Consider the following 15,353-nt stretch of genomic DNA (forward strand, 5'->3'; position numbering starts at 1 on the left):
AATTGATTTGACTTGCAGGTAGTTCTACATATATGATATCTTTCTGCTAACTTCTAGACGCCACTTGGTCTCATGGTTAGCTTATCGCTATTATTTTTGAACTCTTGCATCCAGCTTTTGATTTCTTGCATAAAAGGCATGATACAACGACATGATAGAGAACGGATTCGATAAGATAAATTCATTATTTCAACGACTGATATTTGAGGCACAAAAATTGTACTCTACCCAGCCCAGCGGAATGTTGACGTTGTTCTCCTAACCCTCAGACATCCCTGGGTCTCCGTCCGTTCCGGAGATCCACGACTGGGACGTGGACCGGGTGGACCTCAAGTGGAAGCCGCCCAAGGACGACGGCGGAGCGCCCATCACCGGATACATCATCGAGCAGAAGGAGAAATTCGGCACCTCCTGGGAGCCCGTCGTCGAGACCAAGGTACGAGAGACCGAGGCTAACTATCATAAAAGTTAATCGTTTTTACTGACGTCCACATATTCTAAGGTACCTGACAGTACGTGTAATGTTACGTCACGCAACATAAAGTCCGCTTAGCAAGCCAGGAGAATCTGATCAGCAATGGAAACTGGATTAGCATGGATGAGGTAAGCCTTATATGCGCATCAGCACTTCGCCCAACCTGACCCTGACCCTGTCTCTCCCAGGGCCCTGCCCCGGAGGCGCGTGTGCCGGGCCTGACCAAGGGCAACACGTACCAGTTCCGAGTGCGCGCGGTGAACAAGGCCGGTCCCGGAGAGCCAGGAGAGCCCACCTCCCCGCACATCGCGAAGGCTAGATACCGTGAGTAGCGGGTCTGGAAACCCTACGATGCGTAAATGTAAAAACAAAGTGACAGGAACTCTGGACTGGACAAGTAATGGCTTAGAGAGGAGTTTCGGTGACATCCGCTGATATCTGAGCACATTCTTTGTCGCTGCCGCCTTCGGCATTTGCTTAATAGAAAACTTTCTTAGCTGCCCTTTAATTTATCTCTGGATGCATGACAGTCAGCTGCTGAATGTTCCCTTTGTCGTCTTCGTGACCTCTCTGACCCCGTTTTTTGTCTGCGTCTCCTTTCAGTGAAGCCGTACATCAACCGCGAGAAGTGTAAGCCGGTGACGGTGCGGGCCGGTCAGGCGATCCGTCTGGACATTGACGTGGAGGGCGAGCCGCCGCCAACTGTCACCTGGGAGTTCAAGGGCCGCCAGGTGGGCACGGACGCCCACTACCGGCTCGAGAACGAGGACTACAACACCCGCCTGCAGATCACCAGCACGTCCCGCAAACAGAGCGGCGTCTACCTCATCAAGGCCGTCAACGACTCCGGCGAGGACCAGGCAGAGCTCGAGGTCAACATCCTCGGTGAGTTACTTCGAATGACAGTAAACTTTGATAGTATGGAATCAGTTGAATCTAGACTAGCCGCCAATTAATGAAGGTTGGCTCGATGAATATTATGTCATCTATTCCTTTATGAAAATTGTCGGGCCTACATTTTGACGATACTCTAGAGGTTCCTCCATATAGAAACATACTGCACGGCACAAGTATACTCATGATTGAAATGCGTTCATAACGGCCACATTTGCTACGCCCACAGACAAGCCGGCACGTCCGGAGGGCCCTCTGGAGGTCTCGGACGTCCACAAGGACCACTGCAAGCTCAACTGGAACCAGCCCAAGGACGACGGCGGCCTGCCCCTCGCTGCGTTCGTGGTGGAGAAGATGGACACCACCACGGGCCGCTGGGTGCCCGTCGGCCGCGTGCCTGGGGATACCACGGAAATGGAGGTCAAGGGCCTGGAGCCCGGCAAACGCTACGACTTCCGCGTCAAGGCCGTCAACGAGGAGGGCGAGTCGGAGCCGCTGGATACCGACCACTCGACGCTGGCCAAGGACCCGTACGGTACGTAGCTGGATACCGGAGGGCTGGGTTGGTGTTGATGGTCTGGCGACTTGAGCATTTGGTACAACTGCTGTACTGTCATTTAGTTGATAACAAAATGTTATTCTCTCGACTTAAGGATCGACAATGGACTTAACCTTCGCCCCAGTGGGGGGGGCATATGTTACCACCCTGTCACGTTTTTTGCGTGTAAATAAAAAACCGCGGCGCGTAGCGCCGCGCCGCTTGGGGTAGCTTTTGGTACATCAATTTTGGATAATGTGTGAAATTTTTGACCCCAGGTCATGTCAGGTCAGGTCACCAGGTCAAGTTAACTGACCAAGCCTTAAAAAAAGTTTGCAATCATGTCCAGCCTGCAGTGTTTGTCAGAAAGGTTTGAAACTTGGTGGATTGCATGCTGTTATGGGTGCCTACAATTTGTATATCTCGGATTTTTTATATCCGTGACCTAAGGTCAGGTCAGTGGCATGACCTTTCCATTACAAGTCAATGGAGAAAAATGAAAATGCCTCTAGATCCGTGTGTACGCATAGCAACAGTCCAAATATTTCAGAATCACAATGATTTAGTCCACTCGTGATGACCAAGGTGTCATTTTTGCTGATAGCCTCTTGAAAGGTCATCCGAGGTCATTTGAGGCTACAAACAGTTTTTTGCCAATAACTCGCGATTGGAAAGAGATAGAACGCTGGGGATGGTCTCATTGTGTTTGTCTTGTTGAGACGCATCGACTGATATGCAACATGACCTTTCCCGGTCAGGTCATGACCTTGACCTGAGGTCAAATTTTCAAGTTGACCTTTCAAGGTCAAATTATAGTTCATTCGACGCGTCTCGGTGAGGGGAACACGATTCTGGCAATAGAAATGTCGTGGCTTTTTGTAGTCGAAAGTTATTGGCCAAAAACACTTTTCGTAAAAACAGCTATTTTTGGAGTTTTTGCCCTCTGGAGGCTAAACCGTTGACCTGAGGTCAATATTGATAATGACCTTTTCAAAAGAAGAGTTCAAAAGCTATCGATTGTTCTATCATGCGTTTTTCTAGCTACCATAGTTCCTGAGATAGCGGCATGTTTTCTGAAAAATATAATGACAATTGGCAAATTTTGACCTTTGATGACCTCTGGTGACCCTAATATTGCTCTAAGGTGAAAAATGACCGAAATACTTTCAAACGTACGCATTGAGAGCTATCGACTGCTTTTTACCGCGTCTTTCTAGCCCTCTTAGTTTTTGAGTTAGAGGTGGGTGGTAACATATGCCCCCCCTCACTAGGGCGAAGTTGGCCGAGACCGCCACTGGGGCGCGGGTTAATTTGTTTGCGCCATAATATCGACATTCGACTAACAGTGGCACTTGGCTGCCCCGACGTCCTCCTCGACTTGTCCTGTTGTTTGGTTTCTGTTCACTGCTCCCCGTGATTCCGCAGACCCGCCGGGCGCTCCGTCTCTGCCGGACATCATCGACTGGGACGAGCACATGGTGGAGCTCAAGTGGGAGGCGCCGCTGCGTGACAACGGCGCGCCCATCACCGGCTACATCCTCGAGATGCGTCCGGACGGCGCGGCCGAGTTCCAGCCGGCAGCCGAGGTCGGGCCCGGCACCACCGGCAAAATTCCCAACCTCACGCCCGGCAAAAAGTACCAGTTCCGCGTGCGTGCGGTGAACAAGGCTGGTCCCGGCGAGCCGTCCGAGCCGACCCATATGCACACCGCCAAGGCCCGATACCGTGAGTAACGACAATATACGAAATTCAGTTATTCTGCATTGTATCCTAATGATATTAATTTCAAATATAACTGAGGTATTTGGCGTATGCTTATGAAAGCAGATTTTTGCTCATTAGTCCGGCTATGACAGATGATATTCAAGAAATATTGGCAGCAACATGGCCATGGTCTGTAATTACACCAGAACTGCACTGCACGTTTTGCAAACTATTGTTCATTATGTCATATCCCACCAATCCGCCGTGTTTTTTGTAAGGTTTCCGTTAACTTCTAACCCTGCTCTCCGTCCAACAGTGAAGCCGCGTATCGTGCGGGACAACCTGGCGCCGATCACGGTCAAGGTGAACCAGCAGGTCATGCTGGACGTGGACATTATCGGAGAGCCGCCGCCAACCGTCACCTGGACATTCAAGGGCAAGGTAAGGGCCGGACAGACACCTCATTATTTTTGTGTACTAAGGACGGTGCGTGGAACCTACAACGTTGTGGCCGATAGACGTTTTAGCATTGAGTGTCTCGATGATCGCTCATGAGGTTGCAATCATCACTCATGAAAAGTATGTAGATTGTAGATCAGTCGATTGTAAGCTTGATGGTTCACATGTCATGACATAAGGCTTATTTACGAGTGCACAATAAAAGGCACCGTTCAGTCGCCGTCGGACTAAATATCTTCGATTTTGAGTCGACCTTTGTCTTCTGTCTGTCCTCAGGAGGTGGAGACGGGTCCCGAGCTAACCATCACCAACATGGACTACAACACCAAGTTCGCGTTGTTCCGCGCCAAGCGGATGCACTCTGGCAAATACACCATCACGGCCAGCAACTCGTCTGGAGAGGATGTGGCTGAGGTGGACATCACCGTGCTGGGCAAACCCAAACACCCCAAGGGGCCGCTCGACGTGAGTAAACGGCGGCCGGCCACCCGGCTGCTGCCTCCTCTGTCGCAGAGGGAATTTTATGCTCCTTTATTTATACCATGAATGACTTCCCTGTCGTGTCATTTGGTTAGATCATGCAATGCTTAGGAGGTACGAAGAACCCAGACTTTCACCGGGTATAATAAGCCAGCGTGGCTGAGAGCTTGTTTTACTGCTGACGTGCCAAGACAGCCCCCTGTTTGGGCCTGACCGCTCGTCCGTCTTTGTGTTTCAGGTGTCGGACGTGACGGCCAACGGCTGCCACCTCAGCTGGAAAGAGCCAGAGGATGACGGCGGCACCCCCATCAGCCACTACGAGATCGAGAAACTCGACCCCAACACCGGTGAGAAGAGACGCTATGCATGTTACTGGTGGGACCTCTGCCTTAGATATAGGACGGCCTCCGTGACAGGGCGACGATCTGTTATTTTATTTCAATCAACAAATGGCATCTTTGGTATTACAGCATGTAAACCTATCGTAAACATTGAATTACCTCTGACCTGACCTGACCCCTCTCCTTCCTCAGGCCAATGGGTACCGTGTGGTACCTCCGATAAGCCGGAGGCAGATATCACCGGACTGCAGGAGGGCAAGAAGTACAAATTCCGCGTCAAGGCCGTCAACAAGGAGGGCGAGTCCGAACCGCTCGAATGCGACAAGGAGATCCTCGCCAAGAATCCGTTCGGTAAGCTCATTCAGCGAACTTAAATGCACCGTAATTTTTCGGTGTTTGATATTATTGTTGACTCGCCGTTTCTTGTGAAAGAATGTGATAATTTGACTTGATTAGCAAGGCTGAAAGGTAAAAAATTAATTTGTTTGCAAACTTACAACTTGGGACCGTCTAATCAGACATCTTCACTAAACAGGGTCTAGTCAGAAGTTTGTTAAATCATTCGACCGAAAAATAAAAGAAATGGTGCAAAAGAGGGCGTATGAGTAAATAACATCTGGATATGCATTAAATAATCCTATAAATAACACCTGGACCCTCGGAGTGTTGTGACGCACTGACCTGTCGTCCGCAGACCCGCCGCACAAGCCGGAGCGTCCACAGCTGACCAACTGGGATCGCGAGTTCGTGGACCTCAAGTGGAAGGCGCCGGACGACGGCGGCGCGCCCATCCTCGAGTACATCGTGGAGAAGCGCGACAAGGCGGAGAAGCCCAGCGCCTGGAAACCCTGCCTCACCGTGCCCGTACGTACGGGCGAAAAATGGCTTGGAGTAGTTGGTTCTAGTGATAATCGGACACGCCGATTAGCCCAAGGGTGAATCGGATACTTTCGTTGGGATATTGGAAAAATACCAGAAAGATGGGGATGGAATGTTGCATCAGCTTTGGCACCCTTTTCGTAGGCTTGTTTAAATGCACTCGGAAACTTAGCCATTACACTAACTAAACTTTGCAGTATCCTGCATATTTTTCACGCAGGCAGATTGTTGGGGCTAAAAGAAATACGTTCGAAGCGGCAACTCCTTGCGAGTCTTCTTGCCGTCTCTCACCTAATCTGCACCTCCTATCTTCAGGGTGACGCCACGGAGGGTCACGTCACGGACGTGATCCCTGGTCACGAGTACGAGTTCCGGTTGGTGGCGGTGAATAAGGCCGGTCCGTCCGAACCCTCCGACGCCACCAAACCCGTCATCTGCAAACCCAGATTCCGTGAGTGGCTGCCTGTGACGGGGTGTTGAAGGGAGGAACTATTGAAATGTGTATGATAGTCACGTTATAGTCACGTCATAGTCATAGTCACGTCGTTATAGTCATATTGCAGACACGTAGTGTAGTAATGTCTGACGAGGATTCAATAGATTGGTTCAACGAGGGTTGGCGTTGCTCATATTATTTTGCAAGTTATTTGGCTCTTGACCACCATTTTGTCACATTCATTCTTAGTCAATTATTGGCGAAAATAAATGTGCCTTAAATCAGTGTTACTTCGAATCGAGGATGTCACTAACTCTACATTATCTAACCCACTTCCTCTGCCTCTTACCGACAGTCAAGCCTCACATCGACCGCAAGAACCTGGACAAGAAGACTGTCCGCTCGGGTCAGCTGCTGCGTGTCGAGATCGATATCGAGGGCGAGCCGGCGCCGACCGTCACCTGGACTCTGAACGGTCAGCCGGTGCCGGCCAACAAACGCCTCACGATCGACAACCAGGAGTACCACTCGTTCTTCTCGCTGCAGCGCGCCAAGCGCTCCGACACGGGCGTGTACGTCATCACGGCCACCAACACGTCCGGCACGGACGTCGCCGAGCTGGACGTCAACGTACTCGGTAGGTGGACGATGGGTATACGGGGAAGGGTGGAAGAGGAAGGATGCTGTCAGTGTGGGATGGTTATGAAGCTTGAGATTTACGACGAGACTTACCCCGTCGCCTATCGGTTATTCTGGCTAGCTTTGCGTTTCATCATATGCTGATGTAGGCCGAGCGGGACATGCGGATCGTATTTGCAGATTTGTCACTTCCATTTTTTTTTCATTTACCGTCACTGGTTATCTCACTTACTTTCCACGCATTCCTGTACCTAAGAATTGTATCCAGATGAAAGGGCTTTGTCTAAATTACCGTCCTGCTCCCGCAGCCAAGCCGGGCAAGCCGAAGGGTCCTCTGGACGTCTCGGACGTCACCGCCAAGGGCTGCAAACTCAAGTGGGAGAAGCCCGAGGACGACGGCGGCGAGCCGGTCGACCACTACGTGGTGGAACGGATGGACAAGGACACGGGCCGCTGGGTGCCCGTCTGCACCAGCAAGGAGCCGGAGGCCGAGGTGGAGGGACTCAACGAGGGCCACGAGTACCTGTTCCGCGTGAAGGCGGTCAACTCGGAGGGCGAGGGAGAGCCACTGGAGACCACCACCCCGACCCTGGCCAAAAACCCGTACGGTGAGTGACGTACTGCTTTGGTGGCTGATTGGTGACAGGGCGGGGGAATGTGGTGGTCGTTTATTTGGCTGGAAGAGGATAGTGAAAGAATCTCTAATGATTTGATTTGTCCGACATAAGAGTGATGTTCCAAATTCGCTTATCTCTGAATGATTCCGTTACAGAATTGGAACTATCAAATGCGATTAGAATGTTTTTAACTAGGTTCATCGCGCCCTCAGATCCCCCTGGTTCGCCGGGCGTGCCGGACATCCACGACTGGGACAAGCACCACGCCGACCTCAAATGGAAGGCCCCGGAGAGCGACGGCGGGGCGCCCATCGTCGGCTATGTCATCGAGAAAAAGGACCAGTTCAGGTGGGCAGACTGACAGCTCTGACCTACATGACAATGAAAGTTGTACGAGTGAGTTCGAAGGGATATGTTTGATAGTTTCTATTTTTGCTGATGATGCTGAAATGAATAGCGTAAGATTGACGTAGGATATTGAATATCGCTTTTAAACGAGATATTCCCCGTGGTTCACGTGGATAGAATAGCCATGGATGAATACCTAACCATGTGTCACCTTACTACGCCTAACGCCACCGCCTAACGCTTGGGCTTGCTCACTTTATGGTCTTTCTCCTCTTCTCAGCACCAAGTGGCAGAAGGCGGCTGAGATTCCCGGCGACGTTTGCGAGGGCCGCGTGCCCGATCTGGTGGAGGGCATGCAGTACAAGTTCCGCGTGCGGGCCGTCAACAAGGCCGGCCCTGGAGCGCCCAGCGGCGAGTCCAAGACCATGACCGCCAAGGCCAGATTCGGTACGAGCAATACTTGGGGCTGCTTCTGAAAGATAAGCTTTTGTGGTGTTGACTCTTCGTTAGTCGTTACAATGACTTTCCTCTTCAGAATCTCGTTCGATCCCAATGTTTCAAAAACAAAAAGCATTGATCGTCGATTCACGCTTGTAACATGATTCATCGACCTTTAGGCGATATTGTTAAAAACGCGAATTTATTTTGTTGTCGTTGATTAGGCACTGCCGGGCACTGGTATCACATTTGGCCCTCATTTTTGGTCATCATATTTTCCGACTGGCTCAACGTCATTAGATTAGCATAATACGCTTTTCATTACGTTCTCTCCACGTTCACTCTTTGCAGCTGCGCCATACATCGACCGCTCCAACCTGCGCGACATCACCATCCACGCTGGCACGCCGTTCAAGTTCGACGTGCGCGTGAAGGGTGAGCCGGCCCCCACGACCAGCTGGAGTCTGAACGGCGCTCAGCTGAGCACGCGGGACAACCGCACCATTGACTCAGAGGACTACCGCACCAAGCTGTCCGTATTCATGACTAGCCGTGGCGACACGGGCACCTACACCATCAAGGCTGTCAACGACTCGGGCAAGGACGAGGCCCAGGTCAAGGTCATCGTGCTCGGTGAGTGGTGGCAGAAACGACGCACGGTTAAGATATCACCGATGTCATTTGTTGTTAGACAGTATCGCTTACATATCCTTTTTTTTTTTTGCTTACATATCCCATGGTATTTAGCTGCTTTCATTGATAAGCAGCTAAATACATTCATTGTCAGGTCATTTATGCATTGTAATCCACGCATACATTTGTGCTACCTACTTGTGTGATCTTTGGTGACCTGCTCGACGCTTACGCTGCCTCTGCTCCCTTCCAGACAAGCCGTCGGCTCCGGAGGGCCCGCTGGAAGTCTCCGACGTTCATAAGGAGGGCTGCAAGCTCAAGTGGAACCCGCCGGAGGATGACGGCGGAGTGCCGATCTCCGAATATCTGGTGGAGAAGTTCGACCCCGAGCTCGGTCAGTGTCCAGGATTTACAATTGTTTTGTGTTTTTTCGTCATCTTGTTAAACGGACAAAATGTCAAGACAGCATAGATGCAACAAATGCAACAAATCAGCGACCCGTGTCGTCAATCGTTTTTATTTGCGTAAAAACCTGCTGTGCTTCTGCCCAGATGCTATCAAACTAGAAAGAAAGTACTTTTAGCATATTTATTCTCCATTCAATCATATCCGGTGTTGCCTAGCCATGACAGAATCATAGGAATATCACCAATTTATGACGTCAAACTTCGTGAATTTACATGAATGCTGCGACTGAAGTCCGCTAGTTGCGCTCACCACCTAAAATGACCCCCCCCCCCCCCCCCTCCTGTTCAGGCCGCTGGATGCCTGCCGGCCGTTCGGACAAACCCGAGATCGAGATCAACAACCTCACTCCGGGCCACGAGTATAAGTTCCGTGTGAAGGCCGTCAACCCTGAGGGCGAGTCGGAGCCGCTCGTCGGAGAAAAGTCCATCATCGCCAAAAACCCCTTCGGTGAGCTGCATGCTAAGTTACTTGATTTCAAGGACCTGTATTGGGTTTGTCAGGGTTTGATCGTAGGCGTCAACTCTAAACTTTCGTCTTTTACGAGTAGGTCACTGCTCGTAACCGAGCATGTCCTTGACAAAGATTATGAACAGCAGCAAACATCTTTAGAAACTCTGTAATTTCACCACGATTGCCGCCTGTTTTGAAATAAATGACATTCCATTCAATGCAGTCAGCAAGCTCTCTTAAAACCGTTGTAATCTCTCTGCACTACTTTCTCGCCTCCCCGATCTGACACGTTCTCCTCTGTCACTTCCCAGACGAGCCGGGCGCCCCTGGCCGTCCGGAGCCCACCGACTGGGACAAGGACTTTGTCGACCTCAAGTGGGAGCCGCCCAAGAACGACGGCGGCGCCCCCATCACCGGATACATTGTCGAGAAGAAGGAAAAGGGCACCGGCAAATGGGTGAAGGCGGTCGAACTCGCAGGTCCGTCAGTCATTTATACCGATTTGAGAGCCGTTTGTTGTTCATGAAGCTAGCCTAGGTTATACTATTCGATTTCGCCCGTTCTATGTTTATCGGTTTGGTCTTCTCACCTTGTCAACTCACCTTATCGATATGACCATACCTACAAAGCCATACTGATACACCTGATACTGATTAGTGACCAAACCGGCCGTTTTTCGTCTGCGCAGGCCCCGAGTGCGCGTGCCGCGTGCCCGACCTGGACGAGGGTCAGACGTACGAGTTCCGTGTGAAGGCCGTCAACGAGGCCGGTCCTGGCGAGCCGTCCGGCGGCTCCCGACCCGTCACAGCGAAACCCAGAAAACGTGAGTAACGATATACCGCCCTAACTTATCCCAACGATAGGACGACTGACTAGCTCCCGACCCGTCACCGCCAAACCCAGGAGATGTGAGTGCATTGTCCCATCTCAACCCTTTTGGGCGTGGAAACCGCGTGATCTCTTCAATTTAATATGTGTTTCATAGACTTTAACCCGCGCCCGGCTGGGGGTCCTGGATTTCCACGCCCTGCTGGGGGGGGGGGGGGGTGTTTGAACACCCCCCTTCTAACTCGGCTCCTGTGCCACGTAGCGATACGCGGAAGGCGGCGTTCGAAAGAGCGTCAAAAATAATGAGGAAATCACTTCAGTCAATTTTTTGGTCAGGTCAAAGGTCAGGTCACCAGAGGTCATTGAAGGCAAAATTTCGCCGATTTCCAGGTCGAATGTCGACAATTTCCAAGAAGCCAACGCATAACTCGGGAACCAGTAGAGCTACAGCGCCGCGAAAAAGCGCATTCGATAGCCCTATTAACGCCCTTTCTGAGTAATCCTCTCAGATTTGACCTAACGTCAACGGTTTTGCCTGCAAGGGGCAAAAACTGCAAAAACAGCCGATTTTTTCGGAAACAGTTTTTCTGCAATAACTTTTGACCAAAGCATTGTACGAGCTTACTTTTACCGGCATCGTGTTCCTCTCGTCAAGACGCTTCGAATGAACTATAATTTGACCTTGAAAGGTCAACTTGAAAATTTGACCTCAGGTCAAGGTCATGACATGACCGGAAAGGGTCATGTTGCATATCAGTCGATCCGTATCGTCGAGCTGAACACATCTAAGGCGTTTTCATCGCTCTAGCATGCCTCTATCAAAAGTTATTTGCGAAAAACTGTTAGATACCATTCGTGACCTAAGATGACCTCAGGGCATAAACAGGGGTCACGGACACCATTTTCATGTTCAGTGTGTCTAAAACACTTGTAATTCAGTGTTTGGGAGTGTTTATAATGTCTTTCGTCCAAAGGAGGCGCATTTCAATTTTCTCCCATTGACTTATAATGGGGAGGTCGCAAAATTGACCTGACCTTAGGTCATCGATATCAAAATTCTGAGATATACATTTTGTACATGCTATTGCTCTTAGCAATCGCTGAAAGTTTCAAAGCGATCGGTCAATCGGTGTAGCTATGACAGACATTGAAACTTTTTATGAGGTGAGGTCACTTCAAGTGACCTGGTGACCTGACCTTGAGTGACCTTGGTCTGAAATTTTCACAACATGTGTAGAATTGATGTATGATAAAGTGTACCAAAAACGGCGGCGCTCCGCGCCGCCGTTTTTGAGATATTCGCGAAAAACCACAAGGGGGGTGTTCAAACACCCGATTCCCGGATGAAAAGTCAAAACGTTAAAAGTAAACGGATAAAAAGTCAAAGGACATTAAGTCAACAGACAGAAAGTCAACATCAGACAGAAAGTTGACCTAACTTGACCTGAAATGACCTCAGCAGCAAAATTATGGTCGGATAGTGTGACAAAGAGGTTCTAGCTGGCTTGGCACCAGAAAACAGCATCGTCATCGGTATTTGACAAGCAGCGCACTTGATATCCAACGGTGACCCAAAACAGCAACATTTTTTAGTTTGACCTGACCTGGAAGGTCAATGACTGACCTGAGAAGGTAAAACTGGGTATCATTGGATTCGTCTCTTCCCAAAGAATCTTTTTGGTCTTTACTGCTAAGCTCTATCTCCAACAGGAACGAAATGGCGCGGGGGGGTGGCAACCACCCCCCCCCCCCCCATGTGCGTTCTAGGATGGGAAAATGCCAATGGCATGTGCGGGCGAGGGTTAACTAAGTCGGTACAAGTACGCCGCAGCCCGCGTCTCCGGTCGGCGACTGACCCGCGCCAGGCCACCTGATCCCCGGCCGCCGCCCGCTGGGCGCCGACTCCACCGCATAGCGCGTCTCGGCGCGTCCCCGTGCGTGCCCCGACACTACCGATAAGAACGCTCCTACCTATTTTTACTTTGCTTTAAAAAGTATATTGAGAATGTGAACTTATCTATATAAAGTTGGCGTACTGTGCCTGCTGGTGACGGGGGGGGGGGGGCAGTTCCGATAAGGAGACGTAGGGCGGAGGCGAAGATGAAGGAGAGGGACAGTAACTGGTGGCCACAATGTACTTGTCACTACTTGTCAATACTTGTCACCTCCCTTTGGACGTCACAGCTCCGAGGTCCTAAAAAATTGTGTTTTTAGCCATTGCATCTCGATAACTTAATTGACCTATACATTTCGATGAAAATTGGTCACCTTAATTGTATGCAGTCCGTACCTTTCGATGAAAATAGGTCACCTTAATTGTATGCAGTCCGTGAATATTAACAGGTTGTTGTCTGTTGATGCTGATATGAGCGTTCCTTTCAAAGCAGGACAATCCGACAATCACACAATTGCCTCTCGTTCCAACTTGCACCTATCTAAAAGAAACGACGCGCTTTACTATTGTACCAATTGTACCATACAATACGCTTGAACTATAATGAAAGTGTGAAATCGCCTTTAGAACCCGTGACGGAAACAATTGATGAGAAACGTCTCCCTACTCAATATAGGAAATTTGAACAAGCGAACCTTTCGTATCGATAACATTCCGGGTTACTATATTTGTTGAAATAATTCCAGTAGGTAAACTGCGCCTGGGACAGCCAGTTGTCTCGAAGGATCATGTAACGCTGCCTCATGACAACCTTACGATGCGAGCGAGCTCCCACCTAGCACGTGTCAACGGATGTGTGTCAGATTTCAGCCAAGCATGCCCGTGTGACCAGCTGAGTCGCGGTTGCGGGCCATGGGAATCCCCATCAGTCGCGCAATGGAGGCAGTCTCGCTTCAATGTCCAATGATGCAGGTTATATTGTGCAGCATCCTGCTTAATTGTGTACAACTGTTTGTAAATGTTATCTCATGTATGTAATGACTGATGATCCAGGTGTCATTGACTTTGTCTCTTTTACTTGTCCTTTTGAGTTTTTGAATTTTGGCTTTTTTCCTTTGGATTTTTCGTAATTTGACTTTATGTCCTGTTGACTTTTCGTCTTTTGACCTTTGTCCTCTTCACTTTTGTCCTTTTGACTTTTTGTCCCTTTGATTTTTTGTCCTTTTGACTTTTTTGACTTTGACTATACCTATGTCTTTTTGACTTTTTGACCTTTTGACTTTTTATTTTGACTTCATGCCCGTTTGACTTGTTGTTTTTTGACTTTTTGTCCTTTTGACTTTCTGTCCTTTTGGTTTTTTGGATTTTGACTTAATTTCTGTTCACTTTTTGTCTTTCGACTTTTGTCCTTTTTACTTTTTGGTAATTTGACTTTTTGCCGTTTTTACTTTTTGTCTTTTGACCTTATGTCCATTTGACTTTTTATCCTTAGACTTCTATGCTAGTTAACTTTTTGTTCATTGACTTTTTGGCAATTTCACTTTTTATCTTTTGACGTTTTATCCTTTTTGACTTTTTGCCTTTTGACTTTCCTCTTTGTTGACCTTTTACCTGTTGACTTTTAAGATTTTTGACTTCTTGCTTTTGACGTAATGTCTGTTGACTAATCATCCTTTTACCTTTTATCATTTTACTTTTTGTCCGGAACCCCAAACACCCCCCCCCCCCCAGCAGAGCGCGGGTTAAGCAGACGCTAAGGCTGCATAGCCCGTTCTCAAAAGTTATACTTGCTGTTTCACAAAGCAAAAATATGATATGAGTATCAACTCTACTTTCACGGGTCGCCCATTTCCGTACACATACAAGCTGCCTTTTTTAACACACCACCTCCTTCTCTGCGCAGTGGCCCCGAAGATAGACCGGCGCAACCTGCGCAACATCACGGTGAAGGAGGGCGAGCCGATCCTGCTGGACGTCAAGGTACAGGGCGAGCCGCCCCCGGAGGTCACCTGGCTCAAAAACGGACGGCCCATCAAGGAGACGACGCGCAACAAGATCGAAAACGAGCCGTACAGGTCAGTCAGCTTTGAAGATTGTGAAAGTGTGAGATAACGGGGCCGGGATGACAGACTAATTATTATGTCTAAAGGAAAGCAGAGTTTAAATGCAGGGAAATAAATTAAGTTGGTTTGTTTTTCGATTTTATCGAGCTCTCGCTTAGCACATGGGCTAAGACCAGTTATCGTTTTTTTTTCATCAAATAAGTTTTATCGTCTGTTTTATAAATGTGATAATTTGCCCTTATTATGAAAACTGCAGAGCCACCTGCCACAGGCGCTAATGTGCATTGGTTACGTTTCAGGACCAAGTACACCAACGACCGTCCGAAGCGTTCGGACACGGACACGTACACGATCAAGGCGGTCAACGAGCACGGCGAGGACGAGGCCTCCATCCAGATAGTCGTCATCTGTAAGTCTCGGAGCCGGTCCCCGGGGTGTGAGGGTGGGCTCGCCACCGGGTCTGGGTGGCTGTGTGACAGGAAGGATTATATGATGTGTGTGTGGTCGGGGGGGGGGGGAGGACGAGGCTTTTATTCAGATCGTCGTCATCTGTAAGTGACTTGTCCGCTGGCATTGGTACTGCATAAGATGAACGGATGAGTTACTGGGTGGCAGGTTTGGTGGGCAGGATGGCAGATGTATGGGGTGGAGGACGAGGCCTACATTCAAATCGTCGTCATCTGTGAGTGGCGCAGCGGGTTGCGGGGGCTGGAGGAGAGGGCTGGGATATTGCCGAGGTGCAGGGTGCGACGGGACGGATGGAAGGTGT

At 49.6% G+C, this 15,353-nt stretch overlaps 1 protein-coding gene across 25 annotated transcripts in view; it reads left to right on the forward strand.

The window, feature by feature from the left end:
- LOC122389594 (twitchin-like) overlaps positions 1-15,353 on the forward strand; it is a 124,846-nt gene that overhangs the window by 63,545 nt on the left and 45,948 nt on the right. For all 25 annotated transcript variants that reach the window (XM_043381769.1, XM_043381776.1, XM_043381782.1 and 22 more), the window contains 22 exons: positions 270-436; positions 664-799; positions 1,079-1,360; positions 1,599-1,904; positions 3,333-3,632; positions 3,928-4,052; positions 4,347-4,535; positions 4,789-4,897; positions 5,084-5,242; positions 5,586-5,755; positions 6,086-6,221; positions 6,562-6,843; positions 7,154-7,453; positions 7,675-7,810; positions 8,091-8,257; positions 8,600-8,881; positions 9,135-9,275; positions 9,638-9,796; positions 10,111-10,278; positions 10,488-10,622; positions 14,425-14,596; positions 14,884-14,993. In XM_043381769.1, the coding sequence (XP_043237704.1) occupies positions 270-436; positions 664-799; positions 1,079-1,360; positions 1,599-1,904; positions 3,333-3,632; positions 3,928-4,052; positions 4,347-4,535; positions 4,789-4,897; positions 5,084-5,242; positions 5,586-5,755; positions 6,086-6,221; positions 6,562-6,843; positions 7,154-7,453; positions 7,675-7,810; positions 8,091-8,257; positions 8,600-8,881; positions 9,135-9,275; positions 9,638-9,796; positions 10,111-10,278; positions 10,488-10,622; positions 14,425-14,596; positions 14,884-14,993 (4,131 nt within the window). The remainder of the gene's footprint in view (positions 1-269; positions 437-663; positions 800-1,078; positions 1,361-1,598; positions 1,905-3,332; positions 3,633-3,927; positions 4,053-4,346; positions 4,536-4,788; positions 4,898-5,083; positions 5,243-5,585; positions 5,756-6,085; positions 6,222-6,561; positions 6,844-7,153; positions 7,454-7,674; positions 7,811-8,090; positions 8,258-8,599; positions 8,882-9,134; positions 9,276-9,637; positions 9,797-10,110; positions 10,279-10,487; positions 10,623-14,424; positions 14,597-14,883; positions 14,994-15,353) is intronic.

The sequence above is a fragment of the Amphibalanus amphitrite genome, unplaced genomic scaffold (assembly GCF_019059575.1).
Source record: "Amphibalanus amphitrite isolate SeventyFive unplaced genomic scaffold, NRLGWU_Aamphi_draft 000019F_arrow, whole genome shotgun sequence".
NCBI classification, from domain to species: Eukaryota; Metazoa; Arthropoda; class Thecostraca; order Balanomorpha; family Balanidae; genus Amphibalanus; species Amphibalanus amphitrite.